Source organism: Bufo gargarizans, unplaced genomic scaffold, assembly GCF_014858855.1.
Source record: "Bufo gargarizans isolate SCDJY-AF-19 unplaced genomic scaffold, ASM1485885v1 original_scaffold_1345_pilon, whole genome shotgun sequence".
NCBI lineage: Eukaryota > Metazoa > Chordata > Amphibia > Anura > Bufonidae > Bufo > Bufo gargarizans.
In genome coordinates this window covers 251,391-264,030 of record NW_025334318.1, presented here as the reverse complement: position 1 = coordinate 264,030, position 12,640 = coordinate 251,391, and the positions used below count along the sequence as shown (strand labels likewise).

Genomic DNA, 12,640 nt, shown 5'->3' with positions numbered 1-12,640 from the left:
GTTCCTGTGTGTTGTTCCGGAGCCTGGCAGTCAGCTCCTGGTCCCTGTGTGTTGCTCCAGGGGCCGGCAGCAGTCCTGGGGAGACGTGCATATTAGGACACTGATTCCCCTTCTCCTATCCCCTAGTTTGGTCCCGCACCAGTTTCCCTTTCTTTTTTTTTGTTGGGGGGGCTTTGAGGGGTGGGAGTGTCACGACCATGGTCATGGTCGTGACTCCTTGGGACCCGCATGCATTTGCCCGCGGTCTGGTATTGTTGTCAACCACAGGTGAGGGCTAGTATCTTGCCTCACGTGTGGTTGCCGCTGGCAACTTGTGGTTGTTGGGCAGTGGAGCAGCCTGAGCTGGTTGCTGGACGGCTCGCTGTCCATGCATGCGGTTGTCTTTGGCAACGTGTGTTTATGTGTGCACTTTCCTTGTCTGGTGTGCATGGGGTTTATTGTGTGTATTCCCCTTTTAGTTGCTGTCTTCCCTTCCCTGGTGTGTGAAGGGTTAATTCCCTTCCTAGTCTGTGAGCACTGGGTGTGTCTGCGTGGGTGTGGCTACATGGGCTATTTAACCTCAGTTGAGACCTGAGTTCTGAGGGGTACTCCAGCCTTGTAGTAAGCTGGAGGCACTCTCCTGGTCCCATATACCATCTGCCAGTGAGGGCCACCCTTGTGGTCAAAAATTGTGATACTATATGTTTATGTGATGTTAAGTTTATGTCTATGTGGTGTCTGTTATTATTGCAGCTATGGTTCTGGGTTCCTGTGTGTTTATGTGTGCTGTGTCCTTTTATGTATGTGTGTGGACTTCAGCACTTGTGTCCAGGGATCCAGTCAGTGTGTCTGTGGCAGGTAGAGGTAGAAGTCTTTCACTCTCCTGCCATATCCATAGTCTGTTTATGTTTATATCCCATTGCAGCTCGGCCAGTTTAGACTCCTGTTTCTCCGCATCCAGGAGGAACAGGTGGTCTACCCATCTCCTAGTTCAGGGATCGGTGGAGGGTGAGTAGGGATCCGAGGTTCCTGAGCATGGGCCCTCCTACCTTCAAGGTCGGCTCATGCAGCTAGGAGTCAGGGTCGGATTAGGTATGCGTTAGGAGGTGACCTGCTCCCTTATTCTGTTGTCCTGGCCGAGCAGCGATTAACATCTCATGGCATCACACGGCTGAGGGTTTTCCCCATCCTCAGCCGTGACACTCCGCCTACCATAACTTAGTGAATGAAATCTCTGCCTACTATAACTTAGTGGCCGGAGATACTGGAGGGCATAGCAGGAGAACGTAGCGGCGCCCAGGGATAATAGTAAGTGCAGTGAGATCCCCGGGCGCCGCTCTCCATGTCTGTATACTTAGTTCACAGTGTCATAATCGGTGAAAGGTCCTCTTTAATTTCAAATCAAAGAATGTTCTGGCTGACCGTGAGGGTCGATATATTATATTATGTTTATGCACCAAATGCCAACCAGAGTTCTCTCTTCAAACACGTCTTTAGTAAACTGGATGCCTTTTTAGAAGGAACTCTGATTTTTAGAGATAATTTTAACGTACCTCTCGAACCAGGTATGGACACTTCCAAAGGAATAGTGAAAATAGCTTTTAAACATTTTAAATAAATCAAGAGTCAGTTTCACCAGTATCAATTGGTGGATATATGGTGGGCACTAAACCCTACAACAAAAGATTTTTCATTTTACTCATCAGTACATAGGTTATATTCTTGCATAGAATATCTAATGATTAACCAAAACTCTATATTTACAGTAGCTCAAAAAGCGGTTTACATGTCTATACTGTGCATCTATCGGACATCATCCCTTTACTAGTTTCTATATAGGGCTGGCCCTGTGCGTTTAACTAAATGCAGTATGCACACGGCCGGTACCCATGTTTTGTGGATCTGCAATTTGTGAACCACAAAACACTTATGGTGGTCTAAATGTAGCCTCAAGCAGAGTTGTACCGCTAGAGCAATTATATTCCTACAGATAAGGCCCCCGTTCAATTCTTCTCCAGCCTGAAGCAGAAAACGCAGGAGCGGAACTGAAGCTACAATTGATCCCAAATTTTTCTATGGAATAGCTTTCATACATCCAGGGCATCAGTTGTCAAATAGCGCCGTAGTCCAGACTCCGGATCTGTGCACTGACACGCAGTATACTTATATCAGTTGTGTCTGATCCTAGCATAAAATAGCTGTTCGGGTACAAATGATACAGGTGAAGCAGGTCTAAGCCTCTGAGTAATCCCCACAGTACTCATAATGATTAATTAGTAAAGAACAGCTTTACTTATCATTTGCTGTATGTTATTAGACAAGAGGAAGACTATTGGAGTCATTTATCAAACTGGTGTAAAGTAGAACAGGCTTAGTTGTAACCAGATTCCACCTTTCATTTTTGACAGCTCCTTTGGAAATGAAAGGTGAAATCTGATTGGTTACAACCAAGCCAGTTCTACTTTACACCAGTTTGATAAATAACCCCATATGAGACTATAATTCACTATCTATCTACTTGATATTTTTCCTGCATATTTACATCAACTCATATTTTTCAGGTGCTTATAAAATCAAAAAATTATATAGTAAGGGACTGCTTTCACACTTCAGAACTGGACAACAAAAAGCGGCCTGAGACTGTAAGTTTGATTTTCTATAGTAGCATCCTTTAAGTATGTTCTGATGACCATACAGTGAGTGACAGGAGTAATACTAGGTGGGAATTATGGTGATTTAAAGTAATGCTTCTTTCTAAAAATCTAGTAGGTACAAAGTTCTGTGCTGACTTAAAGGTTTATGCTTTGGTTGATCTACATGATATAGTACATGACAATACATTTCTAACAAAGCTAGAACAAGCCCTGTACCACACCTGGATCCAAACATCCATCTCCACATTCATTGCTGCAATTGCTCTGCTAGATTATCTTCAGGCAGGCAGCTCAAGGGGATGTGTCCTTTCTGCTGCAGCTCTCTCCCTGGCTGGTGGCAGTTGAAGATTTTAACTGAGCATATTCAACCAGCTCAGTGAGATGGAAAGAAAATAAGTAAAAAAAAAAACAGCAGGTGGTACTATACAGATACATTCTATTAACCAGCTCACAGGCTATACTATACTAAATTGTGCAAACATTAATTCCCAATTATTGCCCCGTGTACACTTGTTTACAAATCAATATTACTGGAAAACCCCTTTAACCTGTAGAGGACCCTCGCCGTACATGAACGGCGCTGGTGGACGTGACTTAAAGACCAGCGCCGTACATATACAGCTGACTTATCGGGCAGTCATTGACAGCTGGGCTCCTGCTGCATACCCCAGCACCAGTGAAAACACAGATGCTGGCGTATTAACCCCTTGTATGCCGCAGTCAAAGCTGACTGTGGCATGCAGAGGGTTCGTAGATGGTATGGGTGCCCTCCAGTTCCCCATCGAGTCACCGCTCTGCAGTGGCGGGGACCCGATGGCAGAGAAGGCAGCCTGATCCCTTTCATAGGCATCGGGGCTTGCCTTCTACGGAAGCCTGTGAGATCCAGCCCTTAAGCTGGGTCTCACAGGCAGGCTGTCAGCATAAAATCTGACAGCCAATGCATTACAATACAGGTTGTATGGTAATGCATTGCAGAGGGACTCAGACTGGCTCTAATAAAATATCACATGATCCACCCCCTCACCTGAATGCCGTAGAAAAAAAATTAAAGAAAAACTGCTAAAACAATCATTTTTTGGTCACCTTACATGACAAAACGTGCAACACCAAGCGATCAAAAGGTGTATGCCCCCCAAAATAGTACCAGTATTGGATTAATAGTATTGTGGAACACCTAAAGGGTTAACAAAGTTTGTAAAATCAGTTTTGAATACCCTGAGGGCTCATGCACATGGTCGTTCTGTACATTGGGCACCGCAATTTGCGGTCCCCAATGCACGGGCATCATCCGTGCGGCAGCCAGGACGGATTGAGACCCATCAACTTGAATGGATCCGTGATCCGTCCGCACTGTAAAAAAAAAATAACATGTTCTATTTTTTGCGGTGAGGAGGCACGAACAGAAACACCAAGGAAACACTCTGTAGTGCTTCCAATCCGTGCTTCCGTTCCGCACTGCATCTTCCGGATTGCGGACCCATTCAAGTGAATGGCCGGGCAACGGTTGTATGCATGAGCAAATCTTGAAATTTTTCTGAAATTTTCCAAAATCCACTTTTTAAGAACCAGTTCAGGTCTGAAGTCACTTTGTGAGGCTTACATAATAGAAAACCCCCAAAAATTACCCCATTTTGGAAACGACACCCCTCAAGGTATTCAAAACTGATTTTACAAACTTTGTTAACCCTGTGTTCCACAAGAGTTATTGGCAAATGGAGATGACATTTCAGAATTTTTTATTTAAATCCATTTTTTACAGTAACAAAGCAAGGCTTAACAGCCAAACAAAACTCAATATTTATTGCCCTGATTCTGTAGTTTATAGACACACCCTATATGTGGTCGTACGGGCACACGGCAGGGCGCAGAAGGAAAGGAACACCATATGGTTTCTGGAAGGCAGATTTTGCTGGACTGGTTTATTTACACCATGTCCCATTTGAAGCCCCCCTGATGTACCCCTAGGGTAGAAACTCCCAAAAAGTACTATTTTTAGGGTTCATATGATTTTTGGTTGCTCTATATTACATTTTATGTGAGGCAAGGTACAAAAAATTTTAATTCAGAAATTTCATTTACATTTGCCAATAACTCTTGTGGAACACCTTAAGGGTTAACAAAGTTTGTAAAATCAGTTTTGAATACCTTGAGGGGTGTAGTTTCTTAGATGGAGTCACTTTTATGGAGTTTCTACTCTAGGGGTGCATCAGGGGGGCTTCAAATTGGACATGGTGTCAAAAAACAGTCCAGCAAAATCTGCCTTCCAAAAACCATAAACAATTTTTTTGTCACCTTACATCACAAAAAGTGTAATAGCAAGCGATCAAAAAGTCATATGCACCCCAAAATAGTGCCGATAAAACAGTCCTCTCATCCCTCAAAAAATGAGCCCCTACCTAAGACAATCGGCTAAAAATAAATTAAAAAAACTGACTCGCAAACTATGGAGATACTAAAATGTTTTTTTGTTTAAAAAAGGATATTATTGTGTAAAACCTAAATACATTTTAAAAAGTAGACATATTAGGTATTGCCGCGTCCGGTAAGAATCTGCTCTATAAAAATACCACATGACCTAACCCCTCAGATGAACACAGTAAAAAAAAAAAAAAGAACGGTGTAAAAAAAAAAGAAATTTTTTACACAGTTTTTATTGTATTTTTATAGTTCAGGTTCTTATGGACGCGGTGGTACCTAATATGTATACTTTTTTTATTTATTTTAGTTTTACAAAGTAATATTTTTCAAATAACATTTTTTTTGTTTTAGTGCCTCCAAAGTCTGAGAGCCATAGTTTTGTTTTTGTTTTGTTTGTTTTTCTGGGCAATTGTCTGCGGCCAAATAGAATTAAAATTGGGGAAGGGGATTATACATTTTGTACTCCATGGAAGTGTGGTACTCCCTGAAGTAACCGTCAATGCAGAGGCCCGGATGATCGGGGCACGTGTCACACTGAGTGGTGGTGCCCTTCCGTATCCCCCTCCTGTGACACACTCTGCACTTTTTTGGGGACTGTCCCTTCTTTCCAGTATGGGGGACCACACCTGGAAAGTGTTGGCCAGGGACGATCCGGGCGCCTCCAGTTCCTGAGGTACTCCGGCCTGCTCTTTCCCGGTCCGAAAAGATCAGGGCCTTGAGGACTGCCTCATAGAACTGCAGGAATTCCCGTGTTGCCAGCACTGGGACAGCACAAAAGAGTTGTACAAGGCAACCTGTACCAAGTAGACTACAACTTTTTTATACCATGCCCGGGTTTTGCACATGGCGTTATATGGCTTGAGGACTTGATCAGAGAGATCAACTCCTCCCATATACCGATTGTAGTCCACGATGCAATCGGGCTTGAGGACCGTTGCCGCGGTACCTCGCACAGGGACAGGGGTGATGCCGTTACCGTGAATTGTGGACAGTACAAGGACATCCCTCTTGTACTTATATCAGACCAGCAACAGGTTTCCACTGGTAAGGGCACGGGTCTCACCCCTGGGGATAGGTACCTGGAGGGGGTGGATAGGGAGGCCGTGTTGATTTTTCCGCACAGTCCCACAAGCGGACGTGGATCTGGCGGCGAGGGACTGGAACAAAAGGATACTAGTATAAAAGTTATCCACGTACACAAGTGGTAACCCTTATCTAGCAGTGGGTGCATAAGGTCCCACACAAGTTTCCCGCTAACACCCAGAGTGGGGGGACATTCTGGGGGTTCAATACGAGAATCTGACCCCTCGTACACACGAAACTTGAAAGTGTACCCTGAGGTACTCTCACAAAGTTTGCACAGCTTCACGCCATACCTCGCCTGCTTAGAGGGAACATACTGGCGGAAAATGAGTCTCCCTTTGAAAGCAATGAGAGACTTAGCAACAGCGACCTCCCTTCCAGGTACATAGGCCTCCAAAAATTTGGCCCCGAAGTGATCAATGACCGGCCTGATTTTGTACAGGCAGTCATAGGCAGGATCACCTTAGGGGGGACATGCTGCATTATCTGCATAATGCAAGCATTTCCGAATGGCCTCAAAACGGGAACGTGTCATGGCCAAACAGTAGAGTGGGGTCTGGTAGGGGATGTCCCCACTCCAGTACTGCCTGACACTGGGTTTTTTGACTAGGCCCATGTGCAGCATGAGGCCCCATAACGTCCTCATCTCGGCTGCACTGACCGGAGTCCAGCCACCGGACCTAGCCAAAATGCCTGGATGTTCAGCAATGAACTGTTGGCAAACAAGTTCGTTTGCTCCACCATCAGATTCACAAAGTGGTCACTGAAAAAAAAACTAAAAAAGTCATATTCAGTAAAGCCCACTGTGGGAATCTGGATTCCTGGTTGACCTACGAAGTCAGGAATCACGGGCTCAAATCCTCTGGGGTACACCAGACAAGTTCACCGGTAGGGGGCTCAGGTGGACCTATCTGGTGGGCCGGAAAACTAGTACGAGCCCCAGGGTGGCTCATACTAGTATGGGCCACAGGGTCCCTGGCATGGGGGTCCCCTTGCTCCGCCTTGCAGCATCTCCGCTCCCTTGAGGGCTCATCATCATCACTAGATGATGAGGAGGACGCAGATGACAAGAGGAAAGTGGGGTCCTCCTCGTCCTCACTGGGGCTCTCAGAGTCAGAGGCAAGCAGGGCGTATGCCTCCTTGGCCGAGAACTGTGTGTGTGCGGGGGGGCAGGGGGGCAAGCTGCAGCACCCCTGAGGGGTCTAGGGTTGCACAGCTGAGTGTGCTGTGGACCCCAGACACCCGATCAGGGCGAAGCCGGAAAAAAAAGTCTCCCTGCCTAATCTAATGTTTCCCTAAAACCTGTCCCTGCGAATTTTGGTGGCTCACGTGGGGTGATGGGGTTGCTGGGGGTGCTGGGCTCACTGATGGATGACGGGCTCCTCTCTCCTCCCTCAACGGAAGCAGTATGGAGGAGGAGAGCAGAGCTGGGGGAAGTTAACCCCTGCCTGCCCAGCCAATAGGAAGCGATCCTGAGAGGTGATGTCACCTTCACCTCTCAGGATCTAAGGATGGTGATTGGTGATGTATTATCACACCACCGGAGACCCGAATGACCCGGAAACGCAGCAAACTGCAGGTCTGAATTGACCTGCGGTTTGCTGCTAATGATTTCAGCAGGCACTCTGTTCCGATCACCGCCAACCACTCGGCTATGATGGGAAATACACACCGCGTACCTGTACCTTAAGGACTCGGACATCAGGGCGTTCAGGTACGCCCTGTGTCCGTAAGAGGTTAAATGTACCACTATCATGAAGTACAATGTGTCACGAGAAAAGAATATCAGAATGGCTTGGATAAGTAAAAAACAGCAGAGGCCCGCGGCTAATGTCTGCGACCAGCAATAATGATTATTGCAGTCAATTAAGCCTTTAGATGCCGTGGTCAAGTGCGAGCACGGCATCTAAATAGTGAAAAACCCAGAGGGGTCGATCAAGGAATCTAGACATTTATCCTAATACGCCGAGTCTCTCTGAAGAGACCCAGTGTATTGGAGCTGCAGTTCCTATGTTGGCCAGCAGATGACAGGCCAACATAGGATATCAGCACATTCAGCTTGTACTGTCATTCTATGGGATACAGTATAAACTGTAATAAATCTTAGTACTGCATATTGTAGCCTCTTAGAGGGGCTATAAAAAAGTTTTAAAAAATATATATAAAAATAACCCCCTACCTCAAAAGCGGAATACAAAACTGCAAATATTAAACTAGCCATAGACAATCCGTTTTAGATAGCAGTCTTTCCATAATTACATATAAAGTACCACTTAAAGGGCAATTAGATAAAAATAATAATCTACCCAATATTACCTCTACATGTTTATGTAGATCCACCTGCATCGACCCACGCTGTTTTCTGTACGTGTGTTTTTAGGTGACCACCCAGTTCAAGAATAGTTTGACAAGTCTGATAGAAATCCTGATGTCTAAGGAACCTGCATATATTAGATGTATCAAACCAAACAACGACAAGCTTCCAGGTAAGACCAATACATAGGAATAGTGTTGGGTGAGCATTGTTTGGCGGAATATCACGTGTGCTCGAGCGCGATGCTCGAGTCAGTGTATTTAAATCTAATTTAGCCTCTATTTCTAAAAGTTTCTGGTGGGATTCAAACTCATAACCTTCTACATTACAGCCCAAAATGTTAACCATTACACTATACAGCTGCATGGCCAGTTACTTAAAAAAATTAAAATAAATATAGCAAGTATTCCTATACAGCAGAAGTCTCGTATTATTATTATTTATTTTTTTAAGTAACTGGCCATGCAGCTCTATGTTGTAGTGGTTAAGATTCTTGGCTGTAATCTAGAAGGTTGTGTGTTTGAATCCCGCCAGAAACTTTTCAGAAATAGAGGCTAAATTAGATTTAAATATACTGGGTGACCCCAAGCACTGATTCCACATATGGACATAGCTATACGTATATGGAGTCAGAGAAGGGACTCCTAAGCCGAACTAGAGTCCCGACCAGGGGGTGCCTGTTTTTTACGCTCTGGTTCTCCCATTGACTTCCATTGTGCTCGGGTGCCCTTTAGAGCACCCGAGCTTGGTGAAGTGTTCTACTCGAGCACCAGAGAACACGAGCACTCTGGTGCTCGACCAACACTATATAGGAAATAAACTGATTTAATTTTTTATTTCAAAATTTAATAATATACGGGACAGATGCAGGACAGCCAGGAGAATTTTCTGAAGTGTCTACCAAAAGGGGTTCAGGAAAGGACTAATGGTAAAACTGGTGACATGAGTCATAGAAGGCATTGATGCATGTGGAGAGAAAAGGCTAGCCAGTCTAATCCGATCAAATAAAAGAGCTAATAATCTTCTGAAAAGAGTCATGCTTGATAGAAAGGTGTCAGAACACACAGTGCATCACAGTTTGCTGAGAACAAGGCTTCATAGTTGCAGGCCAGTCAAAGTGTGCATGCTGACCCCTGTCCACTGCAAAAGCATCTACAATAGGCAGGTGAGCATCAGAAATGGACCATGGAGCAACAGAGGAACCTGCTCTGGTAAATTGCATTTTCTGTGTGTGCATTGTTTACCTGAGGAACAGATGGCACCAGGATAAGCTGTAAGAAGAAGGCAAGTCATTGGGGACAGTGTCATGCTCTCAATAATGTTCTGCTGTGAAAACTTGGATCCTGGCATTCATGTGGATGTTACTTTGACACATGCCAACATTGTTGCTGACCAGTTACATTCCTTCATGGCAGGGGTATTCCCTAATGGCAGTGGTCTCTTTTAGCAGGATAATACGCCCTGTCACACTGTAACAATTGTTCAGGAATGGTTTGAAGAAAATGACAACTAACTCAAGATGATGACCTGACCTTCAAATTTCCCACATCCTAATCTGATGGTGCATCTGTGGGATGCGCTAGAATAACAAGTCCGATCCAAGGAGGCAACCTCACAACCTATAGGACTTAAGAGATCTGCTGCTAATGTCTCGGTGTCAGATGCCACGGGGCACTTTGAGGAGTTTTGTGGAGTCCATGCTTCAACAAGTTTCAATTGTGTTGGTGCCACAACGGGGCAATATTAGGGAAGTGGTTTTAATGTTATGTCTAGTGTACAGTATATCAGTCGCTGGAGCACATTACAGTAAATTATCTCATTCTAGAAAAAAAAAAAGCTGTATTGGTGAGTGATTGTAAAACTCTACATATTTTGTGCATACCGTGCCAGGATCTTTGGACCAAATGTTTTAGCAGTGTCAGTTAGAAACGTATATAACATGTACTGCTCGGTACAGTAAAAATTAAATTTCAAAGCTGTACGGCCCCTTTCAGACTGGACAATTTGTGGTCCCTGGGAGGAGAATGTCTTGACTGTATTACCCAAGATTATGGAGAACTGTTCAGGAGTATGGCACAGCTGCTGTAATACAGTATAAACCTACTGAACATGTCAGAAACCTGTACAAAATCCACTGCCTAAACCAGTGGTGGCTAACCTCCGGCACTCCAGCTGTTATGAAACTACAACTCCCAGCATGCATTGTTGCTCTGCTCTTCTCATAATTATTATAAAATGAATAGAACATGCTGGGAATTGTAGTTTCACAACAGCTAGAGTGCCGGAGGTTAGCCACCACGGGCCTAGACTGAGAATGCTAATAAAGAATATTTCTATTACTTGGTAGTTACTGTTATTTCAATGTCCCCCACAAAAATGTACATGTTTATTAGGTTTCTCTATTTAAACACTGTCCATGTCCTTCTATTCACCACAGGAAAATTTGATGAAATGTTGGTCCGCCATCAGGTAAAATACCTAGGTTTAATGGAGCATTTAAGAGTCAGAAGAGCAGGATTTGCATACCGTAGAAAATACGAGACATTCTTACAGAGGTAATTTGTTTGAAAGCATTGAAACATGATTTAAATTTTTTTAAGTGTAATAAAACAGCAAAAAAAAAAAGGATATTTCTGTGTTATGGGAAGGCCAAACAATATAAGGTCTTTGGGGAAAGAGTTCTCAAACAGGGAGCAGGTCAAACAATGGCATAAGTCAAGCAAGGTATTGGAGGACATTGAGATTTGAGAATAGGGAAGAGAGGGAAAAATGAAAAAGAGAGGAGTAAAAAAATCAAGAAAAAAAGGACAAACAAGGATGTAAGTCATAGACCAGCAAGTAGAAATACAATCTAAATCAGGGTTAATAGACATAAATCCAACTCCAGCAATTACTATAACCCTTAAAATTAATAAACTTTAATTAAATATCCTTAAAATAAATGGATTATTAGACACACGGAACAAAAATCACTGAGAATAAACTCAGATAGTTTCACAGCAGGCAGCTATAAAGATATCCTGAAGGGTGGGGAGAACTGTCCCTATAGTCTCGCCCTAGTCTAGTGCTCAGCCCAAGGATGACCCTCTGATGGTGGGGACTCCCTGTCCTCGAACCTGGACTAATAAGATCCTACAACAGCCCTAACACAGTGGTAGGGGTTGAATAGGTACCTGTAAGTGGAGGATAAGAAGTGAAAAAAGAAATACTATACATATACTCTCCCCTATAAAGATAGGGTAAGTTGATGGACTATGTATACAGCCCTAGTACTGTGTTATGACAGTCAACAAGGTACACAGTACATCAAGGTATATGTAGTAAATTACACCCTATAAGTAGATAGACGTAAAAAATACCCCAACGTGTTTCCCCCACTATGTGGGATCATCAGGGGGTTAGTAAACTCAATTGATATCATAGATATTGGATATTAATAAAGATGTAGTGATATGCGCAATTTGGGTGCGGACCACCAATAATGATATATTAGTGTCCGTTATACATTAATATTGATGATGAGGGGGCCATTTGATAATGGTAGGAGGAGATCAATCTCATTTGGACATAGCATACAGAAGTTGATATCCCATGAGGTTACAATTCCATAGATGCATCTGTGGAGGAGAAAGAGATATGGTATAGAACACAGCAGGTTCCAAAACTTCACCTCCACCAGTGACCACCATTATTAAAAACAGAACTCACAGTCTCTACAAACATCAGAGAAGTCCAATGAATAGTAAGATGGCATCAACACACTTAGATGTCCTAAGTCATACAAAATATAAACTCAGTATCACCAGATATAGTCAGAATAATGAAGACTCCTGGGGGATGTGTGTCCCTAATTACAATCAGTCGTCCATCTCTAAGGTAGAGCGTCCCAGCTCCTCTAGAGGCCCACTACCGTATGCGCCCCATGTCCCCCTTTTTAAATACACTTCTAATAGTCAGAGTTCCCGCCCACAAACAATGCACTACAATGCGTCCGCGTCCGTATGCGCATTTCCGGTCACATGTTTCCGGTGCATGGAACACATTGGACCGCAGATGCAATTCCAGTCCCGTGATTCCGGATAATGAAGCGCAATGGACTGCAGGTACAGATATAGTTAAAAAACCGCTGTGTGGATCATCGAGATACCGAATGACACATAGACTATCCTTATCTTACTAGAGCATATACATA

General features: G+C 43.9%; 1 protein-coding gene across 1 annotated transcript in view; it reads left to right on the top strand.

The window, feature by feature from the left end:
* MYO1H (myosin IH) overlaps positions 1-12,640 on the top strand; it is a 157,396-nt gene that overhangs the window by 70,014 nt on the left and 74,742 nt on the right. The window contains exons 16-18 of the mRNA XM_044273928.1: positions 2,541-2,621; positions 8,515-8,620; positions 10,886-11,003. Coding sequence (XP_044129863.1) covers positions 2,541-2,621; positions 8,515-8,620; positions 10,886-11,003 — 305 coding nt within the window. The remainder of the gene's footprint in view (positions 1-2,540; positions 2,622-8,514; positions 8,621-10,885; positions 11,004-12,640) is intronic.